General features: G+C 38.3%; 1 protein-coding gene across 2 annotated transcripts in view; it reads left to right on the top strand.

Annotated features, from left to right (window-relative positions):
- The first annotated feature begins 6,034 nt into the window (after window positions 1–6,034).
- LOC144663451 (cAMP-dependent protein kinase catalytic subunit PRKX-like) overlaps window positions 6,035–15,736 on the top strand; it is a 13,497-nt gene continuing 3,795 nt past the window's right edge. The window contains exons 1-9 of one of the 2 annotated variants that reach the window (XM_078524410.1): window positions 6,035–6,145; window positions 6,717–6,918; window positions 7,058–7,226; window positions 10,110–10,373; window positions 11,380–11,499; window positions 12,159–12,257; window positions 13,921–13,978; window positions 14,107–14,184; window positions 14,711–14,869. In XM_078524410.1, coding sequence (XP_078380536.1) covers window positions 6,843–6,918; window positions 7,058–7,226; window positions 10,110–10,373; window positions 11,380–11,499; window positions 12,159–12,257; window positions 13,921–13,978; window positions 14,107–14,184; window positions 14,711–14,836 — 990 coding nt within the window. In that variant the 5' untranslated portion in view covers window positions 6,035–6,145; window positions 6,717–6,842 and the 3' untranslated portion in view covers window positions 14,837–14,869. Of the gene's footprint in view, window positions 6,146–6,427; window positions 6,919–7,057; window positions 7,227–10,109; window positions 10,374–11,379; window positions 11,500–12,158; window positions 12,258–13,920; window positions 13,979–14,106; window positions 14,185–14,710; window positions 14,870–15,736 lie in introns of those variants that run through there. The other variant, XM_078524409.1, reaches the window with a different exon arrangement.

The following is a 15,736-nucleotide window of genomic DNA, read 5'->3' as shown; positions in this document are numbered from 1 at the left end:
GTGCGCGGGTTTCGATGGTCAAGTGCTAATCTCGTACCCAGATGTCTACTTACCACGGTTGAGAAGATCTGGGTACGAGATTAGGTCAAGTGCAAATACGACGGAAGATTCGAAAGGTTTGAGAATTTAGTGTGAGCCCGAGCATTAGACAAATCCGTTTACATAAATATTTTCGATTTTTTCCCAGACTTTTTGGAGTGTTACTTCCATTAGTCTAGGGCAATTAGAAGCGGCCATTTTGATGATTTGTCGCACCCAAAACGACCACACAATCCAGTTAGAGCGCGTGCTACACTTCTTAATAAACTTTGTTTCACGGGTTTTCTGAAATCACTCTTTAACCCAAACTTCGTTTATTGAACGTTTCAGACGTTCTTGAATAGAATGTGTTTAGAAGTAGTCTTTGTCGTGCTGAGTCGAATTTCTGCAAAGTAAAGCGGGATAATAGTTTCAATATTAAATAATAAATTCAAGCCCGCTAATATGTGGTTTTGTAATTGTATAAAAAAAATATGTACACAACTAACTTTTGTCGGTTGCATTAAAGTGGTTTTCTTATAATAGTTTTAACAGTAATTGTGTGTTTTCTCAAGGTGCTTTACAAGTACTTTTTAATTATAAACTCATTCAGAGTGAGAGTGGAGTTTTAACTTTCTACACCATATTGGCTCACGTGACTTTTTCCCGCGCATGTCACACCGGTGTCATCAGTATTTCCCGCGCTTGCTACTGGCTAGGCTAGGCTCGTGTTTTTCCTGCGTTGAACTCCTGGTTACGTTAAGGTTACTATTGTTAGCGGCTACTAATTTTAGCGAGGGGGCAAAAATCGCTAAATTTAGTGCTCGCTAAAATTTGTCTCGGTCAAATTTAATACTCGTTAAATTTAAGTACCTCCCCTCCCACCCCCAAAGGGGAACAAAACTAAGCAAAGTCGACTTGAAAATTCTTTTAAAAATAGATGCCGCTAATTTCGCTCTTCTCTGGCGAGGGGGGCAAAAATCGCTAAATTTTGTGCTCGCTTTTATAATACTCGTTAAAGTTCTTTCTGGCAATGCAAATGTTCCTTCAATTCAAGTGAGTTTGTTCTTTTACTGAATATTATTTCCATCTTAGTTATATGTTCATTAGAAACTGGTTTACACGATATCACTAACTTTTTAAATTTTTCGGAAAATCGCTAAATCTTGCTATGAAAAAATCGCTAAAATAGTAACCTTAAGGTGGGTGTTCTCTGTGGCGATTTTCAACAAGCAGAGATAACGAGCTCTTAGGGGTAGTAAGAGTTTGATCGCAGGCTATGCGGTATAGTGGTGTTCGAAGAGGAGAGACTCACATAGCAGTGTGGTCGTGCAAATACCTTTTTCCAATCAAACGACCGGTTGTCGGACGATTTCACCGAAAAAAGTTAAAACCCAGAAGTTATTGTGGTTGCCCATATCGGTGCGCTGTACTTTTGAAGAACACGTTTTTAGATAATATAGCACATACCATGCATACTTAGACTCCCAAAAAGTCGATTGGTGTTTATTCTGTATAAAAATTTACTGATAATATTTGTTTAATTTATCCCAGTCAAAGCCTCCATCATAAGGCAACGTTGTTGGGTCGAGGCGAATCAGTCATAAAAAGAAAAACAAAAACAAAACCGCACCCAAGAAAACAGCGGTAGGGTTTTTACTTGAAAAACAGTTGAATCTCGCTCACCTCGAATCTTCAAGGGAAATTAAAAAAGTTCCAATTATCGGGGGCACGAGTTATCGAGGGTCAAATTAGTAAGAAAATGACCAAGAGGGTGTAATCAAAAAGGTTTGAGTTAGCGAGGAGGTTCGAGTTATCGGGATTCAACTGTATCTAAAAGAACAGCCTCCGGCCGGTTGGCCTAACCTTGATTCTCCGGCCGCAAAGTTCAACTTTGCGCACAAATTAAACCGATGTCGGAACAAGATCAGAGCAATTTTGCCATTCTCAGAGACCCTTGCTAAAAACAGATATCTCTGAGCGAAAAAAAACGGCGGAAACGGGTGACATCGATAAGTGCTGGGAAATGAAAAACAAGTTATTAATAGTAAGTTTGTTTTGATAGCGAAAATTCCTGCGGAAAGCTGAAGCGCGCTTTTAGCAAGAGTATTTATAAATATGAAGAACTGTAAAAATGCAAACATGTTAAAAATAGCAAGTGATTCAGTAAAGGCCAATTCTTGGTTTTCATGTTACGTCATAAAATTCTGAAATCAAAATTCACTAGGCCTGCTAAATTTTCGTTGTCATTAGGCAAAAGATAAACTAAAAATATATATTTTTGCAAATTTTCAGATCGATAGTGTCATTCGTTTTTAAAACAGAGCATTTTGAATATTTGAGTTCACCGTCGTATATGACATCAAGCTGAGTGCCGTGACAAAGCTGTTTTGTTTGAAAAAAGGCCTTTCCTTTCCGATTTGTGCAGATTGAACATTTCAGATATAATAAGTGGTGTTTATGTGAAAGTGTACTAGCTCTTAAGCCAAGGATAGCCGCTGTTGTAAATTGGTTCCAGTGGTCTCTGACATCACGGCGGCCAACTGTGTCCCTCAGCAGGACACAGTTATGGCCGCTCCATACAAATCTTTATAAATTTGCGTGGAAAGGTTCGGAAAATAACTCGCGAACAGTACACCGCACAGACCCGAAATTGGAGAAATTGTTTATCTATTTATCATCTATAATATTTGAAATTCTAGCTTCTTAGTTGGTGGTTTCGATTTATTTTTGATTGCGTGACAGTGAAAACCAGCAATATGAGATACATGCGGAAAAATGAAAAACGCTGTTGGCAGGAAAATGCTGTGTTATTTATAGCAACTTGGAGAAGAGCCATGTTTTGAAGGAAACCGTTACCCACTTCGAGTCGAGCAATGTCATGATGAGCCGCGATGGGGTGAAAGGAATGTGGGAGGGGAGGGTAACCACAGCACGTTCTGGCTTCGCGCGCTCGCTCGGGTTACGTTTATCCCGGATTTTTCTCCATTGCTCGCAAATCTACTGGCTTAACTATTAACAGGCTACAGTAGCACGAAACCGAAACCAAGCTTAACGGAGTGGCTGAAAAAAATAGCACACCTATTTTTTTTTTTTTTTTTCCCCCCCCCCCCCCATTTTAAAAAAAAAAGGGGGGGATTTAAAAAAAAAAAAAAAAAAAAAAAGAAAAAAATACTTTTGTCAAAGATTGGATCGACGTAACCTTTTTTTGAAACGGAGAATGAGGAGATGTAGCCGGAGCGGGGGAGGGGAGAGGGGTAAGGGGCATGATCGCATGTTGGGATCGAGGTTGAGAAATGAACGGAAGTAGCCATTAATACCGGAATAAGTGAGTTTGTGGCTGATATTCAATTTTTGTGGGCGATCCGGCTTCTAACAGACATGCATGCATGTGAAATATATTTTTTATACCGCGAAACATGGATTTGGGGGTTTTTGAAAACCACCACCGTCGAGCGCGCAGTTCAACTTAGCTCTTACGCGTTATCTATAATTTGTAGAAGGAAATTACTTCCGGAAATCTAGCGGCACCGCTAGTTCTAATTCCCATTCCCATGTAAAACTGGTATTAATAGTTCTGCATGAAATTCCACGCCACCCACTGCTGGTAAACTGGCATCTTGTGATACCAGAAACATTATAGACATTGGTGATAATGATGTATACAAGATAGGTCTTGTGTGGGCCCAAACGTTCCGTTCACACATCTAAGACCTATAAAAAGCGTTCGTTTATTTATTTTTTTTCAAAATTTAACGTATTAACGATTTAAACCTGAAGAAGCAAGCTAGCATTAGCCAAATAAGTGTTAACAGAATTTCAAAAGCACAAAGCACTGCCAAAAGTGAATACAAATTTGGTAGAATATTCCGAAACATGAAAGCGAATGCAAATGCATCACATCTAAAATAAAATCTTGAAGATTTCCTTTCCACCGACGACCACAGTTTTAATCCCCAGCTAAGTGCATGATCCCCTTATAAAAGCTATGCTTATGCTTGTGCTTATGCTTATGCTCGAAGAAAAAAACCTAATTGCTGCTATTTGGCCTTATCACGTAGACTAACGATGAAACATGTTTCCAACCCCCCTAGCGCCCCCCTTTTTCCCCACTGTTTCCCAGTTTTACCACGCGTGAAACATTGTTTCACAGCGTCAATTTTTGACTCCAAGAAACAAAATTTGCTTCTGCTACAGCGCAGAAACATTCCGTGCTTCCGCGCGGCATGGAACCATGGTAAAACGAGGAAACAATTGTCGAGACATGTTTCGGGAAACATGTTTCCTCGTTTTGCCAGGCTTTTAGAACTTCTATCCGACAACGTTTCTTGAAATATCTTAGCTATTCATGGTTTCTCTGGAACTTACTTCGAACTGAACCAGTACCCAAAATTTTTTTACGCTTGTCAGGGTATAGGACAACCTTTTTCAAAACAGGAGGGGGGAAAAAAAAATATCACACAACTCTCCTCCTCGTTTCCGCTTTAAATCTTCGCTGTGTGGTCGTCACTATGATCCTCCACATCCAAAACTTTTTAAAACCGTTTGTATGAACGTGTCCATGCATTAATCTGTTTTCAATTTGCCCTTTGAGTCCCACGGACTGAGGGGGTTGGGCGGTACTTGTCTGTTTATTTAGACGTTTTATTAATCCAAGTAGGGTAATTCATACATGTTTTGCTTTTTTCTGCTTTTAAGAGGCATCTACAAAGTAAAACATGGTACAGCAAGTTTTAAAGCTGGATCACGTCTGCCAGAGGATAAATAAAATCAATTTACATATTAGAGGTTATACCGAATAGGTTATGTTTTTAATTTTATGTACATATCATCCACAGTTTAGCAGCTGCGGAAAGTTTGCTTTTATCTATCATAAGTGATTATTTGAGTAGGCGGGTTGTCTCCTAGTAAATAACAATGATATTTTACCAGTTCTTTACAAGTAAGCACCGCCGCGGTAATCGAAAAGGATGAGGGCTATTTTCTGGACAACGATATATAGGCCCTCAAAACAAAGAACCACATCGGTGCTGGAAACCTAAAATACACGGCAGATGAGAAAAACTAAATAATTAAGACGGAATAAAGTTTCTTCGGTATATAAATATATTTTTCGCCGGAATACAAATTTGAAAACATCAGCCCTCTCTGATCAGAGTTCGAACGCCCGCTCGTATGTTTTATTTAAAGATCAGGAATGGTACATGACCAATCAGGCCGCAATGGATTTTTTTACAACGCGAAATATTACCACGCGCGCGCAACCCACGCTATAATTACGTGGATTGCGATTTGAGTGAATACATGTAATGGCAATTTACTCTTTGAACCTACTCTTCACTCCCGAGGAAATTGAATAGAAAGCAACATAGAAAAAACTTGAATAAAAAAGGGCAAAGGAAAAAAACACTTGAGGGTTTATTTATCAAGCATTCTTTTTTTTCGGGGCAGGTTGGGTGATTAAATTTTCTTTTTTTTGCTAGCTGCTCGTTACATCGACAATACTCCACTTTTTTTTTTCATTTTGTTACAAGAGACGACATAGTCCAAAACGTTAAAAAAAAACCTGTTTTTGTTGTTTGAGACATTTTTAGGTGCATGAACGTGATCAAACTCAATCGGTCGGGGTTTGATATTAACTAGCTCATTGAGGAAGTTAAGAATTGAGAGCGTTGTAAGAAGAAGAGGAAGTCATTAATAAGTCCATCAATCGCAACTTACGCAAAGTCTTTTGCATACTGGGTACCGAGTGGAGCGCGGGCCTGGCTTTCGTTACCAGTGTAAAGATTTTGTGATCATGTGCGTTTTCAGGCGGCCATGAAAGCAATTCTAGAAATTTTGTTTGACGTCTATACTACGCATCACTTGTGCCCTGTGTAGTTGTATTTAACGAGCTATTGTTTTTATTTAATTATTATTTTTACCTAATTGTCGATGGCGTTCAGATTCAATGCTCTTGCAGCGTCACCATCGTGGGATTTTTAGCGGAAACTCGCACTTGTGACGTCATCGCGCGACCGGAAGTAGCTATTGTGGGTAAAAGTTCGTCAAGCTGCAAGATAGGAAAGTTTGGCTCTCTAGATATACTCCATTTCCGCTTATCATGAGGCTCATCTACTTTTATCAGGTAATCTAAACATAGCCAGTTAAGGCAGGCAAAAAGGTAAAATCTGCGTTCGAGCCATCGGTCGATATAAAAAGCCCTCCTGCCTTAGTTTAATGGAAAGTGATTTTATCTCATTTTGGTGGCGTGTAGGATGAGACAAAAATAAATAGGTTTCCACTCAATTTCGATTTGAATTGCGAACGTGATCTTGTAATTTATTCATCTCTGTCAGTTTATTACATAACTTGGAAAAGAGGTGCAAATTTAATGTTCAGTAACACGGTTTACGATAACAAACTGAAAAAAATTTCTTGCAGTTGTACATTTTTTCTTATTTATTCTTGTTCCAATTTGGTTTCGTGTTCACTGTGATCTAAATCCTACACACACGCACAAACTGTCAATCATCCGAGCACAATAAACAAACGGAGTTGGGAGTAAACAATATACGCTTGATTTGTTTATTCTCGTGATTCGTCACGGTTGAGCGAGCGCTGTCTCCGATAAGCATTCCATTACAGACGAACAACCAGGCCTTCGATCGCTTCTTCGTACCGTGCGCTCGTCTCAATATGTCCGCTTTTATCCACAGTTTCTGCGTTGTAGATGAGAAAAAACTTACAGTCGAGGAATAGATTACCTGGAGGATCAATGTGTGGTGCTATCCACGAGCAGTGTAAAGCGTGTTGTAAATTTTAGCGTCTTTCTTCGCGACACTATGGCAAGCAGCACTGCCTCTAAGAAGAAGGACAAGCGAACGACTCTGGTCGATTTCGACTTGACAACAACTTTAGGTAAGCGGTGACGGGGTGATAGTTTCTAAAACAGCTTTTTGCGTCTTTATTTGCAATTCTAAGAATAGCTCTTCCTTAATGAGGTCGTTAGTGCTTGGCTTTATGTGGGAATTAGAAGAGTGATTGAAACCTTTCGCAGGGACGGGTACTTTTGGAAGAGTGCTGCTGTGTCGCGATCGGAGATCAAACGAGTACCATGCCTTGAAGATTATGAACATCCGAGAAGTTATCAGACTTAAACAAGTTGAACATGTGCAGAACGAAAAGAATATTCTAACGAAGATCGAGCACCCATTCATCGTCAATTTGTGAGTATAGACTTGTAAACACTAGAGTGCATTAGCAAACTACATTACTAATGGATAAGTTCGCCCGTTCTGTATTTTAGAACCTTACATCGGTGTCACATCAAAATCCGAAATATTTCATCTGCAAACTCTCGCAGTCAAAATACGCCAATTATTGTCCGTGTTAGTCAATTTCCTTTCAAGGTTTTCTTTCTGCGCAGTCAGTGGGGTTATGTATACAAAGCCACCTTGATCGATTTTGTAAAGTAAGCTTCTTCGATTCGTGTAAAAGTCTGTGTACATATGCTTAAGGTCGTAAATGTTAGCTTTGTGTGCATACAGTTTGATTTAAGCTAGCTGATCCATTGATAGATTTAGGAAGTATCGCCAACAACTGTTTTCTGCGCGATTGTCATATCTGATGTTGATCTTTGGTTGGTCTCTAATAGGAAGCCATTTTCCTGTTGCAGCCACGTGAAACGCAGTGAAACGGAATTCCAAAGACGAGTGTTTTACATATTAATGTTAATGTAGCGCTATGATTGTTTAACAATGTTCATATTGAATTGTGACCGATCTCGTTTAAATTCCCTCCTTGCGTTTAATTCGCCGTTCGAGGGTCGCTTTATCAATGTTTTTACGACTTGGAAATCGACACTATCGTTGCTGGTTTTGTTGTTCGATGTGTCTTGTTTGTCACGTCCCCGTTACAGTTGAGTAAATCGAACGTTCGATCATAATTCGAACATTCGATCATTCAAACAGAATTGCGGAATCGCTCGATCAAGGCCTAGCCATTGCTTCGCTTTTACAATCGAAGATTATCTATAAAATTATCCTCGAGTGCAATGAACGTTTAGTGGGAATACACTGCAAGTCTGTAATTAAATTTGCTCTAACTCCTTCTTGTAAATTTCTTTTGTTTACTTTGCGTTCTTCAAATCATCTCAACATAGAAAATAGGTCAAAATACATTGTGGCGCAAAGAAAAAAAAAATGTAATGGGTTTAATTGTCCAGATTTTTCTCAAATAGAAGCCTTCATGTATAAATTTTCCTGTAGTAAAAAAAATCACCCACTTTTTAGGAATATAGGTCAAAATTATCATTTTGCTTGATAATCAACTCAACCCATATCACTGCCCTGTTACTATATTTGATTTTGTGTTAGGATAGTGATTTCATAATTGGGAACACAGGGAGAGTACTTGAAGACAGAGCTTATTGTGGACATAAAAAACTTTATAATTTTAAACTTTACTGCATACTAGAAACTGAAACAAACCTGCCTAATTTTAGCATATGTATCAAAAATAGTTTTTTGTAGAAAACTGACTAATCTTTTTGCAATTTTGTAATTCTGATTGTTTTTGCCATCTTGGGTGAGCATTTCCATTTGCAACCCATGCATTACAAAATTAAATTATTATTATTATTAGATCATTATCCCTGTGTATTCACCAAAAGCCAACACTTGCACATGTATTGTCATATAATTTTTAAACATATATACAGGATTTACATAATATAACATAATATTATTTTTGTAGTAGCCCCTTCAAGTTGATCAGATGCCATTTCTTGTGTTCCTCTACCATCCTCAGTTCTCCAGTCCACTTACCCAATATATTTTCGTTTGCTGCCTTTCCATTGTACATATTGCCAACAATCCTTAATTAGGACAATCTTCAGTCTGTTCTTGATTTCCTTTCCATAACTCTTTCGTAAATAACTCTCATTAGATGTCCTGCTACAAAACACCAGGTGTTTGGGTCTGTTGCCTGATTTTGATTGAACCTCTATGGTACATGTAAATACCTAGAGGACATTTTCCCACTGCTCACTGCAGATCGACTTCCCTCCCAATTTTTCAAACTCTTAATTTTTCAAACCTCCCAATAACTTGAACCAAAAGTTGCTTCCCTTGGATTTGCGTAACTCAGTCAAACACTGCAATTTTACCCCTGATTTCCCAAACTCCTGATTTCTTGGACCAATAATTATTTTAGTTCCAATTAGAGAACATTTATGATACAGTCAACTCTCTCTAAGACAGACACCTTTGGGACAGGCTGCAGTTGTCCATCTTAGAGAGGTGTCCGCTCTGTAGAGAGTCGAGGTAACATGACACCAGTAATTCTGAGATCATAAAGCTAAACCTTTGCACAATGCAACAAAGCAAACATTGAGAGCTTCTACAAACTGTAATACTGCAAGTAGAAAACGACCTCTTTAATTAGTGTCCATACACGTAAGCAGAGAAGTAATCCGTTAAAGCGTCATTGTTTATGGTTAGTAAGGTTGCTATACACATATCCTTAGGGCGCTGACTAACTTTGCTTTAGGTCGATACGAAGTTTGGAAGTATTTTCACTAATAAAACATGGTCAAAAATACTTCTCAAGTTTCCGTTAATGATTTCAAAGTGTCTGTTGTCCGTCTTAGAGAGGTGTCCATCTTATAGGGAGTTTGGTTACAGTAAAATGACTGAAAAACGGCAGGGACCATCACCAGGTGTCCATCTTATGGAGGTGTCCATCTTATAGAGGTGTCCGTCAAGAAAGAGTTGACTGTATACAAAATTAGCGAAATAAGGCTATGACGTTTCAAAGTCATCTTGACTTATTTTTAAAATACTTTAACACACTCTGTCACTTGTATTTAAACTCGAAATTCGAATGTTATCTTTCTTTCTACTTGATAATGGATTCTAGGTGATTTTGTAACGTCGTAGCCTTATTTGGCTAATCTATATAAATTTTAGTACCCCTTGGAGGTTTGACCAGCCCTATACCCACATAGGGTTACGGCAATAAGTCAAATAAGTCTTGGAGGTTTGAGAATTCGGATTTCCACTATATAAACTACAGTTTTGTTGGCTGACAGTGTTTCTTTAACTTTGCAGACTGTGGACGCACCATGATAACACATTCTTGTATATGCTTCTGGAGTATGCTTGTGGTGGAGAACTTTTTACTTATCTTCGTACAGCAGGGAGATTTAACAATGGGACAGGATTATTTTTTGGAGCCGAAATAGTTTCTGCCCTTGATTACCTCCACCACAATAGTATAGTGTATCGCGACCTCAAACCTGAGAACATTCTTCTGGATAGAGAAGGACATGTAAAACTCACAGATTTTGGTTTTGCCAAGGAAGTTCATGACAAGTAGGTTTTATTATGTTATTAGTTCATCATAACCAAGTCTTAAGTTAGTTGTTGCCTGTGGCTCTGTAAATAGCTAATTCTTTCTTTTTCAAAGAAGAAAATAAAAGTCTGTATTGGGCATATTGTCCCATATAACCACAGCTTATCCTGGGACTAGGAGTTATTCCCCACTGGCCCCCACTGTATGGAATGCTAGTCCATTGCAGGGTTAACCTTAGCATTAAATTTGCCAGTAGCCATTTTACACCTTGGTGGGAGAAGTACTGTGAGAGTAAGGTGTATAACCGGTACCTAACAATACAATGCCACAGATTTGAACTCTCCTGTTTGGGCCAGAAACCTCCCATTTTGGGCGATCCTTTCTGGCCTCCCCTTTCGTTAAATATTCTCCCGTTTTTTGTAACTTTTCTTTAGCGAAGTGAGGTAACATTTTCTCTGCTACACTAGCCTTTTTTGCATGGCCCTTTGTCATTTCTCTATGGTTTTTCGAACAATCATCTCCGGCCTTTTTTACCTTCAGGGCTTCCTAGTATGAGCTGGTGGCTTTTTGGAAGCAGTAATGCAATGCATTGCCTCGACTTCCTGCGATGTTTGCATTCTTTCATGGTTTTGGTGGTTTTTTTTATGGCTTTAAGTTGGTAAACTCCCATTGACTATGATCTCAAAATACAGGAAATGGCATCTTAGAGGCCTATATTTTTAAATTTTTTCCGGGGTTACATGCCCATGGACCACCTAGTGGCTCGCACCTTTGGCGCTCGTGGTCGCGGCCAAAATCTCTCATTTTTTCATCTCGGCGGGTTGGAATCTCTGCAATGCAGTGACCAAGCCAGAGCTTGAATTAAAACCTGGACTATTTTATTCAGAGTTCAGTGCGCCTGCAACTTCATGTATGAGGCCACTGCATTTCGTTGTTATAGTTCTGTTATTTTGAACTCCACAAAATAAAACTGGTTATAAACACTGTGACTAATGCAGTTTTCATGTGTGTGTGTTTTTTTTTCAGGACATGGACTCTTTGTGGTACTCCAGAATATCTTGCTCCAGAAATTATCCAAAGCAAAGGTCATAACAAGGCAGTGGATTGGTGGGCACTAGGAATTCTTATATATGAAATGCTTGTTGGGTAAGAATAACTTAAAGTGAGTTAAATACTGTCTAAAAACAGTGAACATCTTAAGAAATATTTATTTAGAGAAGCTTTTACTAGTTGATTTTTGTGGAATTTTAATGTTATTTTTACTACCATTTTACTGTTATAATTATTATTGTACAATATTATCTTTGTAGCTTTTTAGAATCGTAAAGCACTTAGAGAAATTTTATAGGCACTATTATATTATATGTGATTGTGTTTTTAAGGAAAAAAAAGTATGAACTAGCAGGGCTTGGAAAAAAAAACTTGAATTTTAGTTTGCAGCTTTCAAACAAGCAGCTCTTAGATTTTCCTTGCCTGGGGCAGTTGGATACTTGTTGTTAGTTTACCTTTTTAACAATTTAGTCAGCAGATGACTTGCCTGGGCCCATGCCCATCACTCATCAGGCAAATAAGAATGAAAAGTCTCTTGCCCAGCAGAAAAATATAGTTATATCCATGAAGACTTGACAGGACCATAACAGCTACCCATCGCAACAAGGTGTAATATGTGGGATTCTGAAGCCAGAATGCATTTGACTGTGGTACACGCACCACCAAACTGCTCCTCTCCTCCCGAGGCATTGTTTTAAAACTGACTTTTAAAATAAAAAACAACAGCACTTCAACAGTTACATGATTGTTTTCAGGTATCCTCCATTTTTTGATGACAACCCATTTGGGATATATGAAAAGATATTATCAGGCAAAGTAGAGTGGCCAAAACACATGGAAACAACAGCCGCAAAGTAAGTTGGTTTTTATTTCCGGGAGAAATCCATTTGTAATTCATCAAAGAAATAGAGGACAATACATGGTTGCGTGGAGATATGAAATTGATCTTTGAATGTTCAAATCGATAGCTCACGAGTGAGTGCAGCGAAAGAGTGAGATATCGGATTTGAACATGAGAAAATAAATTTCATATCTCCAAGCAACCATGTATTATTCTGTTTATTATATAAACCTACTAATTACGATGTTTTTGACGATTTTCCAAGATTTCCTTGGGACCATTTTCTGAAGATTTCTGAAAATTTTCAAAATGTTGTCCGAAGGTTGTACGAATGAATCTTCCGAACATTTTCTGAAAATTTTCGAAGATTGCCAAAGATTGCGCGGAAGATCCAAGGATGTTTCGCTTTAATATTGATTTACTTTGGCTCATTGAGCATTGAAACATAGCAAACTCTGCGAGCTGATTGGTCAAAAATGATATCACATGCACATGTGTGGATATCATTTTTATCCACACATGTGTGATACCATTTTTCTCGATTTGCTACCACTCGCTAAACCACTGCAGTTTATATATAAAATGAGATATCCACAGTTATGTAGAAACATATTGCACCTGAGGCGGCAGGCAGCCCAGGCACTTTTGATGAAGGATTTGCGATCTTCTTACATGTAAAGGGTACAAAAATATTTGTGACAATCTGTTGCAGTCATTGTCAGCTGTTTATGTTGTGATTATAATATCAACATTATTATACATGTAGTATTCAAATGGTGAGTGGATAAAAGCAGACAAACTACTATTTTTAAAAAATGTACAACAACTTTTAGTTTGCAAGACATGTTTCGATCGTTCCAACGATCATCTTCAGTTGTGGGATCGTTTACAGTTGAAGTTGAATTTTTTACAAGCAATGGCGTAACATGCGTGATACGCAACATTCGTGATACATTTTAAATTTAACGTGCAGCATTTAAATGCGCGAGACATGGAACAATGCGCGCGAGTATAAATACACGGCAAAGAAATTAAACAGTAAAAATAACTAAGTAAATTACAATTATTACACAAAATGAAGCAAATAAATTAAATTAAATTAAACGACACTTATTTATAAGAAAATAACATAATACTAAAATGAAAGAGTTAAGTCAGCATGTTTGAGCTGCTTATTTAACGTGGGGTTTTCCCAGCGGATGTGGACAGCCTCTTTTAAAATTAGCTGTAGTCTATTGGGTGCGGAATCTACAATAGAAAAGCAGTTCTTAGATGCAAGCCTACGGCATGCCTCAGACTACTGCAGATGTTGGTAAATGTGTGAGTTCCTGTCCCTACTCAGATGCTCACGAATGCGCGTTGAAAGATGACGGCTAGTTTCGCCGATGTAACAGGCATTACATCCTGCACAAGAAAATTTGTAGACAACGCGCGAACGGAGATCGAGAGGAACAGGATCCTTCACACTGAACATGTAGTATTATCATTATTGTATGTGAAATGCTACTGTAAAGAAAAACCCTTGCCCTGTTTGATTTCTTTTGTCAAATATCAATCAATCAATCAAACAATCAATAAGTTAATCAATCAAGCAAGCAAGTACCGGTAAGCAAGCAATCATTTAAACTCAATGTAGAGAATATGAAACAATTTTTTTTCTCTTATTATTTTAACAGAGATTTGATTAAAAAGTTATTAGTACACGACAGGACAAGAAGACTTGGAAGTATGAAGGTTAGTAACGGCAGGTATTTTCATAAGACAAACTTTAACTTACAAGTAAAGAGAACCTTAATTTTTATAATTTTAGTAAGTGTTGCATCCAACAGTCACGTGACTGTTAACTCTTCTTACATTTTTAGAATGGCACAGAAGATGTCAAGTGCCATAAGTGGTTCAAAGTGATTGACTGGAATTTAGTTTACCAAAGAAAGTTAAAGGTATGTACTGGAAAATTCGGATTTACATGTGTAAGTGTGTAATGTTAAGGAAAATATATTTTACTATTAGAAAGAGGTAAAACGCGTGTCTTCGCCTTGTTTGTTGTCCTTCAGTGTGCATGCGCTTTATCCTATAGAGTGGCTTTTACTTGAGTGTTGAAAGTAATTTGCGTTTGCTTTGGTTTTGCATTACAACACTTAGTAATTGGTTAAAAAACTCGCGTCACTATCTCAGCCAATCAGAAGTAAAACCAAAACGTTAAACCCAATCTTGACTTCGGTGCTCGCGCACGTTTTCCCGCCCTTTGTGCTCGCAACATGTATTTGCTTCGAGTCCGAGTTTTGATTGGTTTACTTAATTGTTTGTTTCCTTTTTTGCGATTGGCCAAAATAATAACTTTGGTTTGGTAACCGTGGTGCGTATGCCGTTTTCTACTTGTTGCTTATCACATAGTAGGAAGGTTCTCAGAATTTAGCTTGCCTTGCCTTGTTTATCTTATAATAAAGAAAATGTTGGTTTGTCCAGGCGCCGATTATTCCAAAGCTTGCCCACCCAGGTGACACGAGAAATTTTGACGACTATCCCGAGGAGAACTGGAGATCAGCTCCACCGTTGACTGGGAAGTTACTGGAGCCGTTTAAAGATTTTTAACCGAGGAGATTTCACTTATTTTAGTCAAACCAGGTGAGCTACAATGTTGATATACTTTTCAACGACTTTCAATTATTTCCACGTTATAAAGTAAAATTGATCTTCATACGTTCCGAGCTCGCGCGAACTCGTTTACTAACGGCTGTTATAGTTCACCACTAAATTTTCTCCGATTCTGATTGGTTTAAATTGATCACGTGACGCAATAGTGTTCGTCCGCCGGAGGGCACTATCAGCCCTTATAGCTCACCACTAAATTTTCTCCGATTCTGATTGGTTTAAATTGATCACGTGACGCGATAGTGTTCGTCCGCCGGAGGTCACTATCAGCCCATAGTGCCCGCCGAAGAAAAATGCCCGGATCGATAGTGCCCGCCCGTGAATTTTTTTTAGTAAACAAGGGTGCTTGAAGACAAAAAACCCAACCAAATTCACTGCATTTAGTGGGTTTCTTGTCTGGGTTTGTTTCGTTTGTTACATTTTGGCTTTCAATTGAGTCTTTTATCCTGAAAAGTAAAAAATAATTCACGATGCTCATTTTTGAATAGGCGCGCGGAAGAAAATTTAGTCTTGAACAATAAAGACAATAGAGTGTTTCTGTCTCGGAACTATCGGTCTGATAGTTGCCCCTTGGAAATTTAATGTTCTTAAAACTAGCATATTAGCCGTCGAAGCTTCGCTTCTCGGGCTAATATTTGTTTTAAGAACATCAAATTTCGACAGAAACACTCAATTGTTAAAATAGTGCCCGCCGAAGAAAAATGCCCGGATCGATAGTGCCCGCCCGTGACTTTTTTTTGTAAACAAGCGTGCCTGCAGACAAAAAACCCAACCAAATTCACTACATTTAGTGGGTTTCTTGTCTGGTTTTGTTTTGTTTGTTAAATTTCGGCTTTCAAT

This window comes from Oculina patagonica, chromosome 8 (assembly GCF_052425735.1).
Source record: "Oculina patagonica isolate OP01 chromosome 8, crgOcupat, whole genome shotgun sequence".
In the NCBI taxonomy this organism is placed as follows: domain Eukaryota; kingdom Metazoa; phylum Cnidaria; class Anthozoa; order Scleractinia; family Oculinidae; genus Oculina; species Oculina patagonica.
The sequence above is the reverse complement of the archived record's forward strand: the minus strand, read 5'-3'. Positions and strand labels throughout refer to the sequence as shown.